At 46.1% G+C, this 26,400-nt stretch overlaps 1 protein-coding gene across 1 annotated transcript; it reads right to left on the reverse strand.

Annotated features, from left to right (window-relative positions):
• Positions 1–914: 914 nt before the first annotated feature.
• APOL5 (apolipoprotein L5) lies at positions 915–20,654 on the reverse strand. Its single transcript, XM_041756628.1, has 6 exons — positions 19,803–20,654; positions 19,371–19,582; positions 9,769–9,892; positions 5,846–6,728; positions 3,915–4,046; positions 915–1,259 (listed from the first exon to the last, which is right to left on the reverse strand). Exons 1-6 carry the CDS (start codon positions 19,877–19,879, stop codon positions 1,233–1,235), a joined length of 1,455 nt encoding a protein of 484 aa, XP_041612562.1. The 5' UTR covers positions 19,880–20,654; the 3' UTR covers positions 915–1,232.
• Between the last annotated feature and the right edge of the window lie 5,746 nt (positions 20,655–26,400).

A 26,400-nucleotide genomic window follows, 5' to 3' on the forward strand; every position in this document is an offset into this window, starting at 1 on the left:
ATATTTGGTCTTCATCTACAATTCCTGTCTCACAGCTCTCAAAACCCTTGAAATTTCCTGACTAATAAGAGCAATGGGTACACCTTGTGTTATAATATTTGGTTTCTTGTCCTCAGTTCCTGAAAACACTTCAGAGACCTCAAGGTGGCATGAGTGACTTGTTCACAGCACGTGGTGAGTCCACCACGGCTGAGTTGACAATCACAAGGTGACTTTGGGAAATACCTAAGGATGGGGGCTGGTTATTAGGGGAACCAACCATGAACAGAGGGTTGGAACTTTCAGCCTTACCCCCTGATTTCCTGGGAAGGAAGAGAGGCTAAAGGTTGAATCAACCAATGACCAAGGCCTCTATAATGAAACCTCCATAAAATCCCAAAAAGGAGAGGGTTCGGAGACCTTCCAGGTCGGGGAAACAGAACACTTCCATGTGCCACCGTGCTGGGCCCCAAACTTCAGCAAGAACAGAAGCCTCTTTGTTCAGGTCCTTGCCCTATGTATGTGTTCATCTGGCTGCCGATTCATATTCTTTAATTTCCTTTTTAATAAGTCAGCAATCTTGTGAGTGAATGATTTTCTTGAGTTCTGTGAGCTGCTGTAGCAAATTAATCAAATCCAAAAAGGGATTTGTGAGAGCCTCTGATTGAAAACCAGTCAGTCAGAAGCACAGAGAACAACTTAGAGTTGTGATTGGCCTCTGAAGTGGAAGGTGTACTCATGGGACTGAACCCTCACCTTGGAATGAGATGCCATCTCCTGAGTAGATAATGTCAGAATTGGACTAAATTCTTGGACCACTGCTGGTTACACAGAATTGCCTGTGGATGTGTGGAGGCCTCCCCCAGTGCATGCACATGTGGAACCGAACCCGAGTTCTATCCGGTGCACAGCACAGCCAGTCACTGAGACATGGATTATGCATCAAAGAAAGAGTTTATTCACGAGACGACTAAACAAGCCTCAGAACTGCTACCCAGAGGGTTGGAGGTTGGGCATGTGTAAGGACAAGGGGTCAGCATGTATGTTGAATGAACTATGCTAACTGGATATAGGGAAATGCAGGTGGCTTCCTTTCTGAGCAAGCACATCTCTTCATGGGATACATGTTCAAGAATGTAAGCATGACGAATTCAAGGAGACCTCGGAGTGTGTCCTCACTCACAGGGATAACTTTTGTTCACTCCCGGTCCCTTCTGCACAGTTTCGAGAATCCTTCCTGGATTACTCCCATCTTAGCCACTCTGGTAGTTGGTCAACTTCTGCAAAACAGGGTCATAAGTCAGTTATGTTAGCCTAGGCTCTTCTTACAGTAGAACAGTCAAGCATTTGCCACCTTACCATGTTGGTCACACACACATACACATCCATTGGAATTGGGTCCAAGAACCCAAAAGACTTAGACTTTCTGGGTCTCCAGCCATTGCTAACATCATGGGAACTAGTCTTCCCAGAAAACAGTTTCCTTCTCTTCCCACTATGGTTTCATTCAGTGGTGAGGAGGAGGCTGTGTTCATTCAAGTGATTTAAGAAACTAAATTAAGACCCAAAGACTAGCGGTTGGTCTTCCTTTGTAAAAAAATCTGTTATTTTGGGGATCCCTGGGTGGCGCAGCGGTTTGGCGCCTGCCTTTGGCCCAGGGCGCGATCCTGGAGACCCGGGATCGAATCCCACGTCGGGCTCCCGGTGCATGGAGCCTGCTTCTCCCTCTGCTTCTCCCTCTGTCTCTCTCTCTGTGTGCGACTATCATAAATAAATTAAAAAAAAATTTTTTTTTAAATCTGTTATTTTGATGTCAATACTTATCATCTATTCTTTCCATTTCATAAAACAGTAGTACACCCAATAGAAAACTTGACAAGTATAGACAGGCAGAAAGAAGGAAAACATAACCACATCCCCTCCAGATAGAGGGGGCTGCTGGGGGCCTTACTCTGTCTCCCCCACTTAGATACGAGGTGAACAAGTGTATATGGCACTTTTATCCTGCTTTTCTCACCAAAGTTGGCATAGATGTTTTCCATACTAATCCAATAACTGGCTCTCGGGAACACCTTTTTGATAGGTACTACCTAAAGTTCTCTCAAGTGGAGGAACAGGTGTCTTTGACCAGTCTCCTAGCGCTGGACCATGTTAACCATGTCCAGTTTGTCACAACTATAAATTCTGCAGCATGAAGGGATAACTTTCAGTAATAGCCTTTCACAAATCTCTGACTCTTCCTTGCAGGGCTCTGGGGATGGAGGTCAAATCTAGGCGTGAGAAATGGACTGCAGGCCAAAGACCCCTGAGTCTGGGCTGATGAGAGAAGGGGTGAGGGCAGAGGTGAAGGGGGGAAGGAGTTACAAATCAGAGTTTAAGATTTCATTTTCAGTAATGTCTACACCCAAAGGGGGGCTGGAATTTACAATCCCGAGATCGAGTCACATGCTATACCAACTGAGCCAGCCGGGTGCTCCAAGCACAGTTTATTTTAAAATAAAGAGGTTTGGGGGCAGCCCAGGTGGCTCAGCGGTTTAGCGCCACCTTCAGCCCAAGGCGTGATCCTGGAGTCCCAGGATTGAGTCCCGCATCAGGTTCCCAGCACGGAGCCTGCTTCTCCCTCTGCCTGTGTCTCTGCCTCCCTCTCTGTGTGTCTCTCATGAATAAATAAAATATTTTTAAAAATAAAAAATAATAAAATAAGGAGGTTTGGGGGGCACCTGGGTGGCTCAGTCAAGTGTCTGTCTTCAGCTCAGTTTATGGTCCCAGGGTCATGGGATTGAGCCCCAAGCGGGGCTCCCTGCTCAGTGGGGAGTCTGCTTCTCCCTCTCTCCCTGCCCCTAGCCCTCCCCCACCCCCCTCCGCTGGTGCACTCTCTCTCAAATAAATAAATAAAACTTTAAAATGAAATAAAGGGGACACCTGGGTGGCTCAGCAGTTGACCATCTGCCTTTGGCTCAGGGTGTGATCCTGGGATCTGGGATCGAGTTGCACATCGGGCTCCTCTTGGAGAGTCTGCTTCTCCCTCTGCCTGTGTCTCTCTGTGTGTCTCTCATGAATAAATAAATAAATTTTTTAAAAAATAAAATAAAGGAATTTATTAAAGTTTTAATTCTAGGAACACCCAGATGGGTTAGTCTGTTAAGCTTCCAACTCTTGGTTTCAGCTCAGGTTATGATCTCAGGGTCATGAGATGGAGACCCTTGTTGGACTCCACACTCAGCTGGAGTCTGCTTGAGATTCTTTCCCTCTCCCTTCACCTATGCCCTTCCCCTGCATGCATGCTCTCTCTCACTCTCTCTCTCTAAAATAAAATCTTTTAAAAAAAGTTTTAACTTTGAATGTGCTGGGTAGTTGTATACAATTTGGAAAAGGGGGATGCGTGGGTGGCTCAGTGGTTGAGTGTCTGCTTTGGCTTGGTGCGTGATCCTGGAGACCCAGGATCGAGTCCCATGTCAGGCTCCCTGCATGGAGCCTGCTTCTCCCTCTGCCTGTGTCTCTGCCTCTCTCTCTCTCTCTCTCTCTCTCTGTGTGTGTGTGTGTGTCTCTCATGAATAAAGAAATAAAATCTTTAAAAATAAATAAATAATTAATTTTTTAAAAATTTGGAAAAGAGATATTTTAAATGTGGCCCAAGCTCAGCCTAAATTAGCATGAATATTTAGGCCTTCTTGGCCTCCAAGCCCATCTGTTCACACAGAAAATCCTGTCTCTCAGAAACTTCCTTCCCAACCCAAGCGTTTCTGGAGTCCCCAGGGATTGTCCTGGGCCCCTACAGGTCTTCCTTCTATCATCATTCAATCGTTGCAAGCAGAAATCTCCCTACCCGGAGTTTTCGTAGTGGGAGACTTGTATTTTGCCTCTGCTAAACCAGGGTTCCCTGGAGGCAGCTAGACCAGGTCCGGTGGAAAGGAAAAAGGAGTAAGTTTACTCACTTCCGTGGCACCATTGGGACCTTCCCGAAGGTTGGCCCCTGGGCGTCTCGACACGTGGGAGCTGGCATTGGTGGCGCTCTTGCTTCCCGTGCCCCATCCTTGTGTGTCCTGTGCGCGGCCGGGCCTGGCGTGCTGCGGGGCACAGAGGTGCTCAGTGAGAGTCTGTGCATCTACCGGCTTCGCGAATGACCCCCCCCCCCCCCCACCCCAGGCTGCAAATGCACCAGCCGGGTGCGCACAGGGCTCAGGGAGGTGAGTGGCAAAGACACAAGCCCAGGAACGCTTGGAGGCACCAGCTTCCCTCCCCGCAGCCTGCCCACCTCGCAGGTGTGAGAGCCTGGAGGGGCCCCTGCGGTACCCCATTATCTTCGTGTCCTACCGTTTACCTCTCTTTCTTGTTAATGGCTTGTCTAGGGTCTCTCTCTTGCTAGGTCCCCATGGCTGTTAGAACAGAGACTGTGTCTTCCCTCAAGCTGACCTGAGCTTGTACTCTGTGACAGGCAAGGGGGAAGGCAGGCCAGGCCCTTTAGGATATGAATCCTAGGGGATCCCTGGGTGGCTCAGCGGTTTAGCTACCTCCTTTGGCCCAGGGCGTGATCCTGGAGTCCCAGGATCGAGCCCTGCATCGGGCATGGAGCCTGCTTCTCCCTCTGCCTGTGTCTCTGCCTTTCTCTCTCCCTTTCTGTGTCTCTCGTGAATAAATAAATACAATTCTTAAAAAAAAAAAAAAGGATATGAATCCTAGTGTTTCATAGTTTACCCCCAAATCTGCCCTCAGTCATTAAGAAGGGAGAATAGGTACCCAGAGACTAAAAGTATATTAATGCTAGAGTAAGAACCCCTCACGCTTTAAGCAATGATTCCCAACCTCGACTGCACAATAGAATTAACAGGAGATCCTTTAAAACTCCCCAAATCCAGGTCACACCCCAGCTCAATGAAATCCCAGTCCCTGGAGACACATTGGACCTGTCCACTCATCAGTAGTTGTTGAATTTTCCCAGGTGATTCCAACTTGCAGACAAGTTTGGAAATACTTGTTTAAGTCCTGGGTCCCTGGTATGATCCTCAGTTAATTAAAATCTGTTAAATGAACAAATGAATGAATGAATGAATTTGTGATTATGAGGGACGCCTTGGTGGCTCAGTGGTTGAGTGTCTGCCTTTGGCTCAGGGTGTGAGCCTGGGGTTCTGGGATCGAGTCCTGCATCGGGCTCCCCGCAGGGAGCCTGCTTCTCCCTCTGCCTGTGTCTCTGCCTTTCTCTCTGTGTCTCTCATGAGTAAATAAATAAAATCTTAAAAAAAAAAGAATTTATGATTATGAACCTTCACACCCTCAGCAAAGGCTGGTGTGTCCCTTTCCAGGATCCCAGGCAGTGGCCCTGCTACCCAGTCCTAATCCATACTCCCTGTAAAATTAAACAGGAGTTTTGAAATTCTCCTTACTTTTCCTGGGAGTGGTTTTCAGTTTCTACAGCTGCATATTTAATGTCCCTAAATAAGAGAGTCTAGAAATAGAAACTGTTTTTCAAATACAAATCCTTTCCCAACTCATCTGAAATGTCACCTGTATCCTGGGGTGCCGCCCTTGTGCCATTCGAGCCCCATCTGTGGCCCCCCTGCGGTATGCCCGGCCCTGCTGGGTGCTGGGGCCGCATCCCTGCCCTCCCAGTGGGTACACTGGACGGGAGGACAGACAGACAGTGATACCTACACGAAATGGGTGAGTTCAGAAGAGTGCTGGTCAGCACTTTGAGAGAGAAAGAAGGGATTCTGGAGAGAACAGGGGGGGCCTGGTTTAGCTGAGGGGTGTGGGGACTGTCCTCTCCGCAGAAAGCTCTGATCATACATCTGCTGATGCATCTACCTATTCAGCGCCCCAGATGCTCCAGGGGACCGTGACCACATGGGCCCTGAGCACCCCTTCCTACCTCCTGACTCTTCGGCTGGCCCTGTCCCCGGATGATCAGCTCGTAGCGCTGGGTGAGCTGGTCCAGCTCCTGCTCCAGTGCCCCAGCAACAGCCCTCAGCTCCTCAGCAGTCTTGGCCTTTGCTCCCTCCTCCAGGTGCGTCCAGCTCTGCCGGAGGCTTCTCAAGTCCTGCATAAGGGAGAGGCCAGCCCCAGCAGCACCCAGCAGTCGGGCAACTTTGGTCATGGGCATAACCGAGGCTCCAACAGCTCTCTGCAGTCCTCCCGTCCTCCAGAAGGGGATATGGCTCATGGCGATGAATTTATTGACCTTGGCCATGAAGCCAGAATTGGCTTTGGCCATCTGGAAGGCCCGAAGTTCCTTGAGGTTCTTGAAGGCTCTGACACACTTATCAATACACAACAAAGCAGCGCTGATTTCAGAGCACCCCCTTTCTTCAGAGCTATCATGTACTGTCATGGCTGGAACAGGCACCAGTCTGCTGGCTCTGTCTCTGGCTGCCGAATTGCTGTTCCTTTCTAAGATACTCGTCAACGTGTTGGTGGCAACGGCTGCTACCCCCAGGCCCAGCCCAGCCGCTGAGAGCATCAGACTCCCCCCTACTGTCACGGGTGCCAGGGCAAAACCCAAGATGCTCATGACTCCAGAGACAGTGCCTGAGGAGCTGGCCACCAGGCTGGTCTTGGTGAACGTCTTATGCATTGCATCAACTTGGTCTGCGAGAGCATGGAGTTCTCTGATATTCTTTTTCAGCTTATTCTTCTGCAGGGGAAACCAGTAGAGAAATATTTTTTCCTCCTCTGATAGGTTTTCCAGCATGGATGCTTCCTTATTTTGCATCAGCTCTTCCATCAGGATATGGTGCAGCATGTTGGCCTCATCCCTGTGGACAGTCCACATCATGTGATTATTTCTCCTCCTCTGGGATTATTTTTCCAACTCTCACCAGTAAGCTAAAAACTTCTAGGTCATCTGAGTTCTCTGACATACAGGGAGCAGGGCCCTGAGAATTAAGGTACAATGGGGGAGCATCGTGAGAGAGGGTCCCTCTCTGTGGCCAGAACCCCTAGGTGACCGTGTGTCACACAGTTGAAGCAATCCCTCTGCACGTCCAGACTGGCTTCCTAGTCTGTTCACCCATGGGCAGCTCTCCTCTGGCTGATATGGAGAGTAATGTGATGAATACAATAAACCCTAAGAGCATTCCTGACTTTTATAATATTTTCTTAATCAATCTATATATATATATGCACATACATATATAACTTATGAATATATAACAGCTTGTGAGATAAGAGTCCTAACAACCTATAGAGGAGATGGCTTGATTTTCCTTTTCTATGTTAAAAGGGGATCTATTTGGGGGCGCCTGGGTGGCTCAGTGGTGGAGCATCTGCCTTCGGCTCAGGGCATGATCCCAAGGTCCTGGGATCGAGTCCCTCATCAGGCTCCCCTCGAGGAGCCCGCTTCTCCCTCTGCCTGTGTCTCTGCTTCTCTCTATGTGTCTCATAAATAAATAAATAAATAAATAAATAAATAAATAAATAAATAAATCTTTAAAAAACATTTAAAAAAGGCAGGGGTGGATCCACCTGGAAATTGTGGTTGCTTCTGTGGAAAGAGCCGGGGAGCGGGGAAAAGCTTTGAGGGAGATTTCTTTTTTACTGTTTGCCTCTCTGTTCCTTTGAGGTTTTGTATCATGGGTGTGTATTAGAATTAATTCAGAAAATTAACAAAAGTAACCTACACTTCCAAAGAAAAAGGAGGGAGACCCTCCAAGGGGACCCGAAATATGAAGTCTTCCATAGAGGAGGGCTCATTGTTTGCCAGTTGGTTTGACAGTTTTGTGTCATTTTGGAAACTGAAAGTGGATTTCTAACAAGAGTGGTCATGCTTAGACACAGCAGCTTCTACTCTTTTCACAGACAAGTGGGAGAAGCCGGTAGTCTTCAGAAGAACTGATGAAGAATGGAAACATGTACAACTCAGAAAATTCCCCCCATTAACTCAAATGTCTCTTATATTTTGGAGAGAAGACCACCATCATTCCATTTTCCTGCGGAATCGGTTCGGTCTAGCTCCGGAACAGCAGAGTTCTGCAAGCACTACGTTTAAGAATCACTGCTGGATTGGGGGCTTCCCAAGTGGATGCGAGTGGGCCGTGCAGGACGCTTGTAACCAGAGGCCTACAGCACGAAACAGAATCCCTGTTTTGTATGATTTGTATGACCCTTAGGTGTGTTCCGGTCTGTCCAACTTGAGTACCTACCGCAGAGCAGGCACAGGCTCCAGGGAAACTGGGCTTTGGGAAAGATGGCAGGGCTCATGGGAAAACCACAGTAAGGCCAAGCAGCCCCAAGGCCTCCAAAAAGGAATTGTTGACAATGGCTTTAGAGTCCTCTGCTCCCTGAGCAAGGCCATCAGCAGCCTCAGGTGGACCAGCCAACTGACCCCCGTCCAGGGAAGTGGCAGGAGCCCTCAGACATCCTTCCCCGACACCACGTTGCTCTTTAACAAAGACTTACTTAGAGTTTTCTTTGGGACATCTCCGTAACCCAAAAGTTCAGCCCACCTCCAACCCAAATCTTAGAGTTAGAAGCAGAAGACTCCCCAGCTCATCTGGGCAGAGGTGGCGAAGAGGCGTCCAGGCCCCTGCCATAGCTGGGAGAGTGGCCAGACTGCTTTCACAGGAGCATCTCGACACATATCTGGGCTCTGAGAACGAATGCTGCATTGGCCCGTGATGCTCCCTGCAGGTCCACCGAGAAGGCCAGTGGCCAGCTGCCACCTGTGCTCCGTCAGTGGGCCCAAGCCTCCGTCACTGGGCAGGCCGCTGGCCTCCCTGGGCGAGGGGACTCTCCTACGGGACGATCCAGTGTGTGATGGAAGCAGGGTAAGAGCACAGGACGCCAGCTTTCCAGAAGCCTCTAGTTGGCCTCACCTGCTGGTTGAGGTCACTATTGCCTCGAGAAAGGGAAAACCACCTTTCTGCCTGCCCCAGAGCGGGGAGACTGGCCGGGGCGCAGGCGCAGTGGAAGCGGCCTAATCAACGGTGGTCCAAGTTGGGCTCAGCCGCCAGCAGCCAAGGTGAGGGGCTTTGTTCTGAGTGATCCTGGGGATTACTGAGCGCCAAGAGTGGGGCTCTGACGAGTGAAGAGGGGCAGATAAGGGGGAGCTGGGCCCAGGTCAGAGGTGCGTGGAATGGCCTGCTCCCATCCTAAAAGAACGGGCAACTGCAGTTTGCACGTCTCAGGAAGATTTTACCACCAAGAGCTTGGGGGAGGCCCTGCAGCTCATTTTGTAGGACTTACGGACACTTGGGCCTCTGCTAGGCCGGCCGCAGGCTCCATCCTAGCCCGTAGGAGGCTGCAGCCCGGCGCTACCAGAGACCCCAGATACCCAGGCAGAGGCTGTGAAGAGGAGTCCCAGGAGTTTGGGTCTCAAGGCCTCAACGTTCTGGTGACATGAGCAAGGAGGGAGAAAAGGAAACCAATTCTGCATCTAGGAATCCATCGGCCAAGAGGCCGGGGACCTCGGCACCTATTAATGTGCTTACCAAAGGTTTTAATCAAAGGTTTTAAATTTGCTTTCCTAAGAAAATGTTTTATGAGGATGTGTAAATCCCCCACCCCCACCCCATTTCCAATGGCAAAGGGCGGTACACGAGACAGCATGACCAGCTCTTCAGCCAACTTGGATGGAGCACATTTGCCCTACCGTGGAGCTGGCAACAGCCTAGTAACAGAATCTGGGATATTAACAATCAGATTTCCTTTTCCCATTCAAATATCCTGGGAGTCGGGTCTGTGCCAGACGCTATTCTAGAGGCTGGGATTTGGGCCCCAAGCACATCTGCCCAAACTCCTGCCCTCACGTTCGCACATTCTGGTGATTTCCCCACCACATCACCGTTCTAGGATTACCTGTCCAGACCACTTCTCTGCACCAGCATCTCCCAAGCCTTTGCATCAAAGAGTATGTAGTGCATTTCTTCTCTAGTCATATTGTCCCGAAAATGTTTGATGATGGGCCACCAAAATGGACTATCTAGTTATAACATTGGGGATAAAAAAAAAAAAAAACAAGGTTAGGATACATAAAAAATCTTAATGTCCGGAAAATTTCACATCCTTTTGGCCTAATGATTTTAACCAAACAATTGGTGAAACTGGTGACCTCTTAGGTTTCTAGTGGCAAAGCAGATTGGTGAAGGGCTTTTCAAATTGTGATATTACATGTTAAGTCACCAAGTCTTCCGATAATCATCCAATAACCCAATGACAATCACAAAGATGATCAAAGTCATGTTATTTTTATCACAATCTACAATCCTGGCAGTGTTGTCCAGTCTCTGCTTAAACCTCCATAACCATGAGTTCATTGGCTGGTTAGTTGTTTTAACCAGGTAGGTGAAAGGTGACAGAAAATATCACTGTGAGACATGCTGCTTTGGGATATTGATTATTTTGAGCTGAAGGCACTCGAAATACAGCACATGCAGGGAGAGGCTTTCTATGAACTCCCCTCATCTGCCTAAAAACAGATCCTCCAAAAAGAGCTCAATTGTCACAGATCGCCAGCCCTGGGAGTGTCAGCAGCCTCTTCTCCCAGGAGAGAAGGCTGGAAGTCAACACCCAGACCCACTCTGTCACAAACCATCATACCTCCTGCCTGTTCTTATTAGGGCCCATTGGTCTTTCCCAGAAAGCATTTACTCCCCCCTAAGAGACCTACTACCTTCTCCTCTCCTACCCCCTTTCCTATTAAATTGGTATTTAAGATAGAATTCTAAGCCACACCCGGAAATTACTCATTTGTCCCCTGGATCACTCCCACATGTACATGAGGTATACATGTTGATAAACTTCTGTTCGTTTTCGCCTTGTTAATCTTTTATTACAGGGCCTTGGGCTAAGAACTCAGAAGGGTAGAGGGAAGATGATTTTCCTCCCTACACAGGCAGTGTGGCACACTTATGCTTGTTTAAAGACTCTTATGTTGCAGCTTTTCTTCTGGCTCAAAAATCACTTTAAATATATATTTCCTTTTTTTTTTTTAAGATTTTTTATTTATTCATGAGAGACACAGAGAGGCAGAGACATAGGCAGAGGGAGAAGCAGGCTCCCTTCAGGGAGCCCAATGCGGGATCCCAGGGTGCTGGGATCACAACCTGAGCCAAAGGTGGACGCTCAACCACCGAGCCACCCAGTTGTCCCCAAATATATTCCCATGTAATTTGACGAAGATTGCCCCCACTAGTACCATAACATAACTATCGATTTTGTTCATTTACTTCCCGTTATTTTCAAATGCATATTCTTTTCTACAGGTTTTTAATAACATGCCATGACTATATGTGTTAGAGTTAAACTATACTGTTGTCCACACGGCTACTCCATGCTATTTCATGTGTACCTTCATGTTTATAGAAACGATCCCTTATTGTGGCACTTTGGGAGCTTCATATTTTTGTCATTCATATGAGTCCTTCCATGTATAATGCCACCAACCCCGTCCTGTCCACTGTGGAGGCTCTGGCAGTAACAGGGCCGGTGATGGGCTTCTGTGTCCCCCTCTGCTTTCTGGGTGCAGGAGCTCCCCTGCAGGGGCCAGGAGCTATTTGTGTTTCTAGTTCAACTTTATAAAGGATGTTTCCTGACGTCATAGTAAGTGTAGAATGTGTATATATATATATGAGTCATTGAGGAGGCTCAGGATAGATTCCTGATTAAATCCAAGGACCTGCTACTTTCCTGCCCAGCAGCACCAGGTGGCTTCCCAGCAGCTCTGTTTTCATTTTTCTTTGAAAAATGAAAGAATTGTTGCCTCTTTGCGTTTTGTATTCACTTATTTCCTATGTACCTCAAATTGTTTTGGTGCTATTAGGAATAGTATCTTTCAATGTTGTGTTTCCTAACTCGCTTTGTTACTCTATATAGAAATATTGTTCATGTTTAACACTCCTCTGTGCTTCAGAAGTTTTACTGATTATAATAGTTATTGAATGAATGTTTCATGAATACATAATGCAAGGTTGCTTTCTTATTTTTTCAATACTGATTTTTCTTATTTTGGTTCCATGCCTTGTTGGGTTAGCTTGAATTCTTCAATTATTTAATGTTATGAAACTGGCTCTAGTATTTCACCGTTGCCAGCTGTTTTACAAAAACTGCTCTTCATCATGTTAAAGTTTATGTTTTATTTCTATATTTAAATATTTTTAGTAGGGTTATTTTCAGACTCTAAGGAGATGATCATAATTTCTTTACTATTTATCCCATGAATATAGTGTATTGCATGCATAAATTTCCATATATCGAATTGTCCTTATATTCCGTGAAAACCCCAACTTGGTGGTTGCAGATCTCTGTAACTATGCTACAGATGTATATTCCCTACTGCATTCAATATGTTCATCTTAGGGTCATAAATATTGAGTTATAGTTTTCTTTTCATGTAATCAAGGCTTATTATTAGTGTTATATTCATTTATTTCATAGGATACACTCAATACATACTGCACTTTCTGTTTCTTAGGCAATTCGTATGATGTGAGAATTGCTTGTTTTCTGGAAGCTTAAAAGAACTTGTAGATTTTCTTATGTTTGCCACATCTTCATGGGATGCTTTTGATTTTTATTTTTTATTTTATTTTATTTTTAAGATTTTATCTATTTATTCATGATAGTCACACACAGAGAGAGAGAGGCAGAGACACAGGCAGAGGGAGAAGCAGGCTCCATGCAGGGAGCCCGAAGCGGGACTTGATCCCGGGTCCCCAAGATCGTGCCCTGGGCCAAAGGCAGGCGCCAAACTGCTGCGCCACCCAGGGATCCCCTGCTTTTGATTTTTAAAGGTTTTTAATGTGATTAGTAAATGTCTCTTCTCCCTGTGCCTGAAACCTGGCCCCAGCCTTCACCCACACCACTTCTTTTTTGAAGATTTAGGGGTAATAACAAAATCCTTGATATTTCAACTTTGGTTCTCATTTTCCATAAGCAAATTTTTCTTATGTTCTTTGAAAAGATGTTTCACAGAGGAAGAACTACAAATGGCCAATAAATATATGAAGAGATGCTTAACATCATTAGCAGCCTCCAAAAATTCACATCTAGACCACAGCAAGATAACCATCTCGTTGACCACTTAGGTGAAAGTTAAAAGAATGAGAGCATCCCTGGGGCACCTGGGTGGTACAGTCGGTTAAGCATCTGACTTGGCTTTGGCTCATGATCTTAGGGTTGTGGGATCAAGCCCCGTGTAGGACTCCACATTCAGCACAGAGTCCACTTGAGTTTCTCTTGCTCTCTGCCCCTCCCCCACTCTCTCTCCCCTCTCTCTCATTCTCAAATAAATTAATCTTAAAAAAAGAAAAGAATAAAAGCATCCCATGTTGCTGAGAGAGAGGGGAATATGTATTCTGAGGCACTTATTTGGAGCAGGGAGCAATACTCGGAAGGCTGATTTGGAGTATCTCAAAACATGAAGTGCATATGCTGAAGCTCACATCACAAACACAATGGCTGCTGTACACAGAGAAGCGTGTGTAAGGCCTTCACCAGTTCCTTGAGGTGATCGAGAGAAATGGAAACAGTCTGAAATACCATGTAGGGTATTGGTGTTTACATTAAAACACACTGATATAAAAGAAAGACTTACAGACAGGAAAAAGAGCAAAACCAATCTATGCGAACTGACCTGGAAAGAGACACAGGATTTGTTATGTAAAAAAATAAATAAATAAAAAGGCAAAGAACATGATCTCCATTTTCAAAAAAAATTATACGTGGTCTAGGACTAGGGGAAAATTCTGGGAGGAGGTATACCCCGTGGTGAGCAGGCTTAGCCTCGGGGAGAGAGGCTGAGGTTGGGGGGAGGGAAGACCTACACCTGTACTTTTCAATCATCCATTTTACTGATTTGTTACAGAAACCATGAGCTCCATTCACAATGAAAACACCTCCATAACGAGGCATCTTTAGTCCTCACCGCCTGGTCACGACAAACTCTCCAGCTAAATAGTAAGCCCTCTAGCGCCCCTCCCTCCTGCTTGTGCTCTCTCTCTCAAATAAATAAAATCTTTTTATTTTTCTGTTTTTATTTTTATTTATTTTTAATTTTATTTATTTATCTGACAGAAACAGGGAGAGCACAAGCAGGGAAAGCAGCAAGCAAAAGGTCAGAGAGAAGCAGGCTGAGCAAGGAACGTAGTGTGGGGCTCGATCCCAGGATGCTGAGATCACAACCTGAGCTGAAGGCAGACGCTTCACAGGCTATACCACCCAGGAGCCCCTAAATAAAACCTTTTTTAAAAATTAAAATAAGGGCAGCCCGGGTGGCTCAGCGGTTTAGCGCCACCTTTGGCCCAGGGCCTGATCCTGGAGACCCGGGATCGAGTCCCACGTTGGGCTCCCCGCATGGAGCCTGCTTCTCCCTCTGCCTGTGTCTCTGCCTCTCTCTCTTTGTGTGCCTCTCATGAACAAATAAATAAAATCTTTAAAAAAAAATGATTAGCCCAAAATAAAAAACCCTATCTTAGAATCATTAAAAAAAAAATTAAAATAAAACAGAACTGTTGCTGACTATCTTCCCAGTTCTGGCCTAAAATAGCTCTTGGGGAGATGAGTTACCTCATTTTGTGGGAGAAAGTGAGAGGGAGTGAACAGGACTAAGGCCCGGTAGTGCTGGGTCTCCTTGAGATGGGCCCATATCTTTCCAGTTTTGTAAGCATCTCTGAGACTTTGTGATTTATGCCTTTAGGATTAGACGTAAGTCTCATTAATCATCATATTCCATATTCCATATCATTTCTTTTTTTTTTTAAAGATTTTATTCATTTATTCATGAAAGATATAAAGAGAGAGGCAGAGACACAGGCAGAGGGAGAAGCAGGCTCAATGCAGGGATCCTGACATGGGACTTGATCCCAGGACTCCAGGATCACGCCCTGGGCCGAAGGCAGGCGCTAAACCATTGAGCCACCCAGGGATTCCCTCCCATTTCTGTAGTTAGAAATGTACCTTCTTGTGGGAGAGCTCAGAATGTCATACTACCTGGGAGGAAGTAGCAACTCTTCTCCCAAAGAGGGCCTCCTCTGATTGACTTAGATTCCCCAACACTGAGGGGCCACGGCTGTGGCCACCTCCATTCAAGGATCCCACACAAATGCACAAGCCCTCTCTCTCTCAGCTTCCTGTCTCTACCCCCCAAGAGTGAGGTACTGGCCTATCCGTGTTGCCCCCTTCTTCTCTCATTGGTTGGGCACTTCCAATTCACCAGCCAGAGGCCAGGGTGCTCCTGAGATCTGGGTTTGAGTTTACAGGGAGAGAGGCTCTCTTGGGTTAAACCACATAATGAAATCTACATTGCCAGAGAATTCTGCTCTGGAGATTCAAGCCCAAGCCAGAGAATGACAGGTGCTGTTCTGCTTTCCCATTGCCGTGGTCTCTTGTGCTAATATCTCTTTCAAGGATCACTGATTGATGGGTGTGGCTGGACTGAGACCCAGTACAGGCATGTCTGGGTTCCTGAACACACAAGGTGACCTCCAAACTCACCACAAAAGCCTACCAGTTGAGAGTTGCAGGGATCAGTGGGGCCCATGCAGACATTGCATCTCAATCTGAATCTATACTCTGATTTGAGGTTCATAAAATATGGTCCCTGTAGCTAAGGGGCCCTGGATGGGATGTCTCAAATCATGAGAGGGGTATGAGCTGGATCTTGTGGGAAAGAGAGTGGAAATGAGGCCTTAGACCCTCACCTTCTCTTTAGAAACTGGGATCACTCATATTGAGGGCCCCAAGTCACTTGCCAATCTCAAGCATGTCTCATTGTAAGTTGAGACTGTGCTGTGAGCAGAAGAATCTACTGAGGGAAGGGGAATGTTGCCTGGGCAGATTCCAGGGGATGCTGTAGTCAGGATGCTCTGATGGCTCCTTGGCACTTCTCTCTCTACAGATGACAAAGGGTCCTGAGCCAGAAGTGATGCAGCTTTACCTCATAAAGAGAAAAACAGACCCCACAGTCATTCAGAGGGGCAATAGCCAGACACCTAGGGAGTCAGACCTAGGAATTTGTAAACATATGGCATCCATGGAAGATGGTGAGCCAAGAAGCAGGGAGAGAGACAAGGATGGAACCATGGGAGCCTCTAAAACTCAGGGGAAGTTGCCCAAGAGGTGGAAGTAGAGGGAGGGACCCAGAAGTTTCTTTTCTGTCTCCATTATCCTGCGGTGGTGCTGGACTTCTGGATAAATGGATGCTAGATGAATGGATCAAGTTGTCAGCTTCTCTTGGCAATTATTCAAAAGCAACAAAGAAAGGATACAGACATCATCTATTGGAAACTATGGAAAATACTCCTTACTCAGCAGGGAGTCTACTCCTCCCTCTGCCTGTCCCCCTGCTCGTGCTCTCTCTCTCTCTCAAATAAATTTTTTAAAATCTTTAAAAAAAGAAACTATGAAAAATAGGTAATATTTTCCCTATTTTTCTAAAGGATGCCAAAGCCAGAAAAATAAGTAGGACTTTGGCAGGAAAAGGAGAAGTGATGCCAATAATTGTAAAAGAAGAAGAAAGAAAGAAAGGAAGAAAGAAAGAAAAAGAAAGAAAGAAAGAAAGAAAGAAAGAAAGAAAGAAAGAAATCCCTTTTCAAGGTGAAGAGCATTCCCAAAGTGCAGAAATAAAATCCCTCTTTAAAATAGTGAGAATATGGGCAGCCCAAGTGGCTTGGTGGTTTAGCACCGCCTTCGGCTCAGGGCATGATCCCGGGGTCCCGGGATCAAGTCCCACATTGGGCTCCCTGTGTGGAGCCTGCTGCTCTCTCTGCCTATGTCTCTGCCTCTCTCTGTGTCTCTCATGAATAAATAAATAAAATGCCTCTCTCTCTCTCTGAGACTATCATAATAAATAATAAAATTTTAAAAAATAAAATAAAATAATGAGAATAAAGTGTACAAGTTGGCACCAAATTCGAATGGATCCAAGAATCAATGGACTAAATGAAGTAACACAGTGAGACCAGCCGTATCTGTAGGAAGCAGTTTGTCTTCGAAACGGAGAGGAGAAGAGAGTCTGCATTGTGAAGTTTGAAAACTACCTGATTCCACTGTCTGCGGGAGACAGAAACAGGAACTTATGTAGAATGCCCACATCAGAAAGAACTGTTTCCCTGGCATGGAACAGTCCTATCCTCTTCCTTATCTGAGTTTCCCATAAACAGCTGTTCCATGAAAACAGGCAACCAAAACAAGGTCTACACACAAAAAAATTATTAACTCAACAACAAAAAACAATCAGCCTCCCATGGGCAAAGGACTTGAGTAGCTGTCACTCCAGAGGAGATATACAAATAGTCAAGAAGCCCATGAAAAGATGCTCAAGTCACTTATCATCAGGGAAATGCAAATCAAAATCACAATGAGATAACATCTCATGCCTGTTAGGATACAGATTATTAAAAACAAAACCAGAAAAACAGAAAACAAGTGTTAGCAAGATTGTCAAGAAATCAAAACATTCGTGCACTGCTAGTGGGAATGTAAAATGGTGCAGCCAACGGCTTGTCAGATACCCAAAAGATTAAAAACAGAATTACCATATGGAATTACCAGCAATTCCACTTTTAGGTATATATGCAAAAGAACTGAAAGCAGGGACTCCAGCAGACATTTGTACTGGCATGTTCATAGTAGCACCAGTCACAATAGCCAAAAGGGTAGAAACAGCCCAAATGTCCACCGATGGATGAATGGATAAGCAAAACCTATGGGATATGGAATAGACATGCAGAATGTATACAATGAAATATTATCCAGCCTTCAGAAAGACCGTGAAGTTCTGACATGTGCTGCAACATGGATGAACCTTGAAGACATCAGGCTCAGTGAAAGAAGCCAGACACAAAAGACAAATATTGTACGATTCCGTTGGTATGTGGTTGCGAGAGAAGTCAAATTCATAAAGATGGGAGGTAGAAGAGTGGTTGCTGGGACCTGAGGGGCGAAAGGGACGTTGGTGCCTAATGGGCACAGAGCTTCCCTTTGGGAAGATGAGAAAGTTCTGGAGATGGCGGCCAAACACTGTGAATGTACTCAATACTGCTGAGCTGTACATCTAAGAAATGATGAAAATGGTCTACTTTATGTGACATATTTTACCACAATAAGAAAAATATGTTCAAGGGCAAATTGGAAACTATAAAAACAAAAGCAGAAACAAATGGCAGATAAAGAACACTCTCCAGAAAGGTGTTGCCCAAAAGATGATGAAGATTGTGAACAATTAAAAAGGGGGAAAAAAAAGAAGGCGCCTGGGTGGTTCAGTCAGTTGAGTGTCCAACTCTTTTAGTTCAGGTCGTGATCTCAGGGTCCTGGGACTGAGCCCCACATCCTTCCTGCTCAATGGGGAGCTTGCTTCTCCCTCTCCCTCTGTCCCTCCCTTGCTCGTGCTCTCTCTAAAATAAAAGGATAAAATCTTTTTTAAAAATGCAATAAAGGCAAAACTCCAACTTCTGCTAATTGGAATTCCCAGAGAAGACTAAAAACCATGAAAAGAACAAATATTTGAAGTTAAATTTCAGGGGGCACCCAGCTGGTTCAGTCAGCAGAGTGTGCAACTCTTGATCTCGGTCGGGGTCGCGAGTTAGAGCCCCACCCTGGGTCTGGAGACGACTTAAAAATAAAACCTTTAAAAAAATAATAGTTACAATTCAAGAAATCATTCTGGACATAAAGGAGCAAGCAAAGTTATCAGACTCAAATAGAACAAAGGGACCCCTGGGCCACCGAGCATGTGGGCTTCAGCCTTTCCATAACAGCCCTCAGGCCTAGAGCCACGAAGCGGCGCCTGCAAACTGTTGGTGACGATCGTGAGTGTGTCTGTGTGGGACAGTTTTGCAATGTCTATGTTCTGGTTACATATACATATATTTTGGCATGTTATCCCCTCTTAGGAGCCCAGAGAGGAACATTTTGATTCATAATATCTTAGGTTTACTTCTTAGAGTCTACCCAGAAACTGATAAACCGTCTTATCTTTTTAGCCTTTTATTCAAAACCTACATACATATACGTTTTACTTGTAAGAAATCCAGATGCTTCAGATGCTTAGAATAAACATCAGAAAGAGAACATGCGGCATCAGGGGGGCTCAGCGGTTGAGCGTCTGCCTTCGGCTCAGGGCGTGATCCTGGGGTCCTGGGATCGAGTCCCACATTGGGCTCCCCTCGAGGAGCCTGCTTCTCCCTCTGCCTGTGTCTCTGCCTCTCTCTATGTGTCTCTCATTAATAAATAAATAAAATCTTTGGGGGATAAAAAAAGAGAGAACACAATCCCTCTTGATGCTGCCACCCATGATAATCACCATGCAAACCAGTATCTTGACTAGTGGAGTGTTTCACACAGGCCTTCCCATGCATTTTCTCCCATGTGGCCTCAAGCAATATTTGTAAGGCAGGTGTGTTTCTGTTTCTCACATTTTACAGCCCAGGGAGGTATATAGTTCAGTCTGGTGAAGTACTTACTCGGGCTTGTCTCGCTGTGCGCAGAGCAGAAGAGTCCAGGTTCGTCATCTCCAAGGTTAGTCTGCTCTGAGCCTCGATGCAGGGTCCCCATAACTTCTAGGACCTTCTCTCTAACTTTGCAATTGTAGGCAGATAAGATGAGGCACCTTTGAACCGGGCTTCCAAGGGTCCCAGGGAGCGGCTGACTCCTGTCCGCTGTGCCACCTGCGTAGCTGACAAAGAGCTCAGTGACTACGTAGCCATGTATCACACCAGGCTGGGAGGTGCATAACTATTTTGGCTCTCTCCTCAGGAAAACACACACACACACACACACACACACACACAGGAAAACACGCACACACACACACAGGAAAACACACACACACACACACACACACACACACACAAACCCCTGTTATGTGAACACCTCAAAGGAATGAGTGTATTTACCCTGGAGCAGAACCGGGACGTGGATGGATTCCGAGGCTCCGTCCACCAGCACTTCCCAGGCTTGAGCATGTACCCATGTCCCCATGACTCAGTTTCCCTCATCTCAGACAGGGCATGGAGCTCTGCCTTTCTAACCAAAGTCCCAGGGAGCGCTGAGGCTGCCGGCGCGAGACCACACTCTAGTCCTGTGGTTCTCAAGTCCAAGTTCCAGCTCTTTCCCATGGCTCCAGGCCCAGTCGGCCTCACCCTATTTCCTGCCTCCACCTCTGTGTTTATTACTGCACAGTCTCCCGATCAACAAAAGGCCCATATCCAGAAAATATAAAGAATGCCGATAAATTAAAAAGAAAGTGACACAGGGGGGCGTCTGGGGGCTTCCACGGAAGGAGTGTGCCCTGCGTGGGGCACTGGGCTGCCACGTGTCCCCAGATGTGGAATCCACGTGGCACATCCTCCTCCATCATCACTGTCAGCTCTCCGTCACTACCCTGGGACCGGCCAGTTTCCCTGGTCTCTCCTCCTCCTCCTCCTCGGACAGAGGGCCTCTCTCTCTGCAACACTGTGCCTGGCAAAGTAAGGAGCAGCTTTACTCCTTCATCTACTGACTCTCAGGCCTGGGCTGTCCCTAAGCTCCCACTGCATAAACGGGCAGGACTCGGCCTCTGTTGGCCCCGGCTTGTTTATTTCTCCACCACAGGCTGAGATCTGCTAGCTCCAAAGCCCACTGGCAGCAAACTCGAATTTTTACACATCCAGTGATTTTTAAAATAGCCCAGACAAGCAGATTTTTCACCATTTAGGGCCTGCCTACCTCGTATGCCCTGTGAAGCCTTGCCAAACAGCTGTGATCTATTGGCAACACGGGACCTTGCTGTTATAAGACCCCCAAGCAGCTGCAGATGCCCCCCCACCCCACCCCCTGGGGGTCCCCTTGCCCTCCTTTCCTCCCACATGGGGCCTACCCCCTTACCATGAGCCTCCATAGAACAAATACTTAAAGTCATTTAATAAAATCTAAATAAAAACTCATATTCAGGGTGCTTGGGTGGCTCAGTGGTTAGGCGTCTGCCTTCGGCTCAGGTCATGATCTCAGGGTCCTGGGATCGAGCCCCACTTCGGACTCCCTGCTCCATGGGGAGCCTGCTTCTCCCTCTGCCTCCACCTGCCACTCCCCTGCTTATGCTCTCTCTCTGTCAAATAAATAAATTAAAATCTTAAAAAAAATCTTGTATTAAGCTAGAAATACAAGGAATAACTATCACTAAATATATCTGAAACCAACAGCAAAATCACACTTTCACATAAGACATAAAAGCGTAAAACATCCGAAGAATATTTTTCATAATGTAGGATTCATAAAGGCCATTCCTAGCATGGCATGAGCTCTAGGTACCTGGAAGGAAAATACTTGACTATGTCAGATTTTTAGCACTAGTCAAGTTCAACGACAAATGAGTTTCTGAAGAATACGTTTGTAGCACATTTCATTCCTGGCTGCTAACAACTTCAGTGGACGCCACCCAGTTTAATCAGGAAAGCAACGTAGAGAAGAATACGAGCCATCTCAGGACTAAAGAGAAGGACATCAGTCAGGAGACCCCCAGTACCTGGGACAACAGTCCCAGGATCACCTGAGGAGTGGGCTGGCCAGAAGGCCCTCACACCGTGCTGGGATCTTACTTGCTGGTGGCTCTGGATGCCCAGTGGAGCTGGTGCTGTTATCCTCAGAACACCTTCTGGATGGATCTTACAATCAGAAGACTAGCGCCGGTGCATCAGTTTGGTGGACTCTGCATGAAGAGAGGCTGGGAAAGAGTGTCTGAGGTCTGCGGTGTGAGGCAATCTCTCCAATCGAAGTGTGTTCACGCAGGGAACTCCCCCAAATAGAGGCAAAGTGTCTAAGAGGCAAAAAAGAATAACAAATGTCCACTATGGCCAAATCCTTTGGCTGCCCAGTGTCAACACAACACACACACACACACACACACACACACACACACAGCTTTAAGTAAACAAATTCACAGAAAAAATGTTAGATGCTTTTCTTTTATATGCTGCTCTTATCCTTCATACAAAGATTCTCTCTTTTCTTTTAAAGATTTTATTTATTTGACAGAGAGAGAGAGAGAGAGAGAGAGAGAGAGAGAGAGAGAGAGAACACAGGCGGGGAGAGCAGCAGAGGGAGAAGTGACTTACCGCTGAGCAGGGAGCTCAATTCAGGGCTTAATCCCAGGGTCCCGGGATCATGACCTGAGCCCAAGGCAAGTGCTCAACCAACTGAGCCACCCAGGTGCCCTATAAATTCCCTCTTTTCACAAGGTGATCAAGACTCATGGGTTACTGCATCCAGCTCCAAACCAGCTTCCAATTCCAACCCAGCGTAGAGCACCCGTCTCCACTCTGGCTTCTGGGGAGGCTGAGAAGTGAGGGTGTGATTCCAGTGCTCGGTGGCCAAAAGTTATGCAAATATCTACCAGGGTCAGTTTCAGTTTCCTTTCCTCCACCCTGTTCCTCCCCCTCCCCCCCCCCCCATTTCCTTCTCTCTCTCCCCCTTCCTTTCTCCACAGGGTGGTCGCCGCTCTCCCTTAGAGGTATCAGAGAACTCTGTCCTGCTCAAGACAAGAAAACAAAACACAAAATATCTCAACACAAAATATCTCCACAAACAAACAAAAAAGCCCTGCTCTGGTCTCATTCACTTGCCTTTCTCATCCTTAGGAATTAAGAAAAAAGGAAATCTCCAAATCTGCTGTGCTTTGTCCTACCATTGGGTCTGCCTCTATTTGGGGGAGTTCCCTGCATGAACACACTTCTGGTTGGAGATTTGGTCTGGCTTCTGGGGGTGGGAGGGATGGCCAACAGCCTCTCTCTAGTTTCCTGCTTGCTTTGTGGCAGATCCCGTCACCGTCACCGGTGATGAATCACTGTGAGGGGCTGTGGGAAGAGTCCATTTTTTTTAAAGATTTGTTCATGTATTTATTTGAGAGAGAGAGAGAGAGCATGCAAGTCACGAGAGGGGCAGAGGGAGAGAGAATCTCTAGCCGACTCCCCAGTGAGTGTGGAGCCTGATGCGAGGGCTCGATTCCATGACCTGGAGATCATGACCTGAGCTGTAATCAAGAGTCAGATGCTCAACCGACAGAGCCACCCAGGCCCTTGGGAAGAGTCCGTTTTTGTTTTCCTTAAGTCCTCATTTTGAAAAGATGTTTTCACAGAATATCAAATCCTAGGTTGACAGTTCTTCTCTCTCAGCACCCTGAAGTCCTCATCCTAATAATAGCAAAGTTCAATACTTCATCTGCTCTATATGGCTTGGCCCCCCACAGCTGAATGGACCATATGATTGGTCCGGGCCAAGGAAATGTGAGCTGAAAATACACAGATCACCTCTAGATAAGAGCAGTGGATAGCCCAGGAGTGAGTTTCCAGCTGTGGCAAAAATTTCCACTCTTTGCAGATGATATGACATGATATGATATGATAGCCCATCAGCATATCACAACATGATATAGATATATATGTAGAAACTCCAAAAGAACGAACAGGTAAACCAGGAAAATTAATAATGAATTGAGTAAAGTTACTGGATATAAGGTCAGTATGCAGAAAGCAGTTGCAACTCTTTATACTAAGAAATAAACAATAATGGATGAAGTAGACAATTTACAATAACATCTGAAAGCACCAGATACCTAAGGAGATAGGCAGCGAAAATTGTTGCGACCTCAACACTGAATCACAAAGCACTGCTGAATTAAACGAAACACCTAAATAAATGGGGAGATACCAGGATTTAAATAGTCAATATTGTTAAGAAGTTCATTCTTTCTAGGTTGATCTGTAGATTCAGGGGCGCCTGTGTGGCTTGGCCCGTTAAGTGTCCAAGTCTTGGTTTCAGCTCAGATCGTGATCTCATGGGCCGTGAGACTGAGCCCCACGTTGGACTCCATGCTCATCGAGGAGTCTGCGTGAAGATTCTCTCCCTCTGCCCCTCTCCCCACTCCCACACACATGTTCTCTCTCTCTTCCAAATAGACAAATACATCTTAAAAAAAAAACAAAAACTGATCTATAGATGTAATGCAATCCTAAAAAAATCCCAGCAGGTGTTTTGTTGAACTGGACAAGCTAACTCTAAAATTTACATGGAAATGCAAAGGCCCTAGAACAATAAAGATCATCTTGAAAAAAGGACGAGCTGGAAGACTTGCATTTCCGACATCACAGTTTGTTGTGAAGCAACAGTGGGGTATTGCACAAGGCTAGACAAATAGACCAAAGGAACAAAACAGAAAATCCAGGAAGAGGGGTGCCTGGGTGGCTCAGCAGTTGAGGGTCTGCTTTCAGCTCAGGGCGTGATCCCAGGATCCCGGGTTTGAGTCCTGCATTGGGCTCTCCGCGGGGAGCCTGCTTCTCCCTCTGCCTGTGTCTCTGCCTCTCTCTCTCTCTCTCTCTCTCTCTGTGTGTCTCTCATGAATAAATAAATAAAATCTTTAAAAAGTCATCCACATGAATCATACAGCATCCAGTCTTTCCTACTCAGAAGTACATCTGCGAGGTGGCATGTAGCCAAAGTTCATTATTTTTCACCTCGGTGATTATTATTCCTTTATATGAATACATCACCATGCCTTTATCCATTCTAATGGACACGTTTGGGGCTGTTGTAGATAAGGCTGTCATGCACATCCTTGTTGACATGTGCCTTGGTAGACCTATTTACTTAGATATCTATTCAGTAGAAACCTTGCTGGTTCAGGCTACGTGCATGTTTACTTATATTAATATGTCTGAACAATTTTCCAAAGTGATGGTGCCAATGGTCTTTCCCGTCGGTAATGAGTTAGTATTCCAGGTGCTTCACACCCTTGTCATCTCTCGAGATGATCCCTTTCTACATTTGTAATATTTTGCTGAGCATGTAGTGGTATCTCTGTGATCGTTGACTTTAATATCCATTTCTTTGACTAGCAGTGGTGTTGAGGACACAGGCACGTGCTTTATTGACCAGCTGGCTCTCCCTTTATGTTTTACCTTTCTTGTTGATTTAAAGGAGTTCCTTATATTCAATACAGAAAAATCTTTTGTTAGGTATATTTATCCACAAATACCTTCTCTCATGTTGTGTCTTGACTTTTCCTCGATTACTGGGCTGTGTATGTGGGTGTGTATATTTTTTAAATTTAGTTTTTCAGTTGTAAGATATACATAACATGAAACTTACCATCTTGGCCATTTTTAAGGGTACATTAAATACGTTAGGTGCATTCATAATGTCTTGCAACCATCGCCATCATCCATCTCCAGAACTTTTCCACCTTGCAAAACTGAAACTCTGTGTTGATTGAACACTAACACCCCATCCTCCCACCCCTCAGCCCCTGGCACCCCCATCCTACTCTCTCTACCTCTGTGTATCTGGTACCTCCTATGAGTGGAATCCTGTGGTATTTGTCCTTTGTAAATGGCTAATTTTACTGAGCATAATGTCTTCAAGATTCATCCATGCTGCGGCAATGGATTTCATTCTGCCTGAAGGCTGGACAATATTGTATGTAGGTACCACATTGTGTTTATCCATCCATTGATAGATAAGTAGATTTCTTCCACTTTTTGGCTACTGTGAACACTGCTGCTATGAAATTGGGTGTACTCTTGCCAGTATATTTTAATGTGCAGGAGTTCTTAATGTTAGTCAAGTCCAAGTTATAACATTTTTCTGTTATTATCTGTGGTGTTTATATGGTATATAATATTTGCGTTCCCGCAAGATCATGAATGTAGCCTATGAGGATTTTTTTTCCTGTAAGTTTTATTGTTTTACTTTATCACTGAAGTCTGTAATCCTTTAGGTATGATGTGAGGAAAGAATTGAGGTTCATTTTTTTCCCCATATGGATAGCCAATGGATCATCACCATTGGTTGAAAAGATCCTTCTCCCCCACTGCATTTCAGTGCACCTCTACTGCCAAGGAGTGATGGCACCAGCCCAAGGCTAAGCAAATAGATCAGTGGAAATTACACAGTTTCTTCCTGGATTTTCTTTTTCTTTTTTTTTAAGATTTTATTTATTTATTCATGAGAGACACAGAGAGAGGCAGAGACACAGGCAGAGGGAGAAGCAGGCTCCCTGCAGGGAGCCCGATATGGGACTCGATTCCGGGACTCCAGGATCACGCCCTGAGCCTGAGGCAGACGCTCAACCGTGAGCCACCCAGGGGCCCCATCATCTGGATGAATTTTAAGGGCAGGCAAGACGCATCTATGGGGATGGACACCAGAATAGGGATGTGGCAGGCAGAACAATGGTCCTCCTTCAGGCGTCCCACCTTGATTTCTGGAAGCGATGACGAGGCTATGTTACATGGCAAGAGGGCCTTGGCAAATGTAATGGAAGCTACTGATCAGTTGACCCTGAGAGAGAGAGAGACAGGGCGGCTCTGATCACATAGCCCTTAGGGACAGCGGAGTTTCTCTGGCTGGGAGTACCAGGAGGTCGGACAGATTCAGAGTGTGAGAAGCATTTGGATCTCCGTGGAAAGTACGAGAAGGAAATGAATTCTGCCAAAACCATGAATGAGCCTATAAGTGGACTCC

This window comes from Vulpes lagopus, chromosome 5 (assembly GCF_018345385.1).
Source record: "Vulpes lagopus strain Blue_001 chromosome 5, ASM1834538v1, whole genome shotgun sequence".
NCBI lineage: Eukaryota > Metazoa > Chordata > Mammalia > Carnivora > Canidae > Vulpes > Vulpes lagopus.

Bases quoted from the DNA above. Each gene is read 5' to 3' on its own strand.
- APOL5 (XM_041756628.1), bottom strand. From the start codon at position 19,879: ATGGGTACATGCTCAAGCCTGGGAAGTGCTGGTGGACGGAGCCTCGGA. The intron at 9,893-19,370 runs GTAAGTACTTCA...TGTTATAACTAG, and splicing joins GCACAGCGAGACAAGCCCGA to ATAGTCCATTTTGGTGGCCC. The intron at 1,260-3,914 runs GTGAGTAAACTT...CCTGTTTTGCAG, and splicing joins GTCCCAATGGTGCCACGGAA to AAGTTGACCAACTACCAGAG.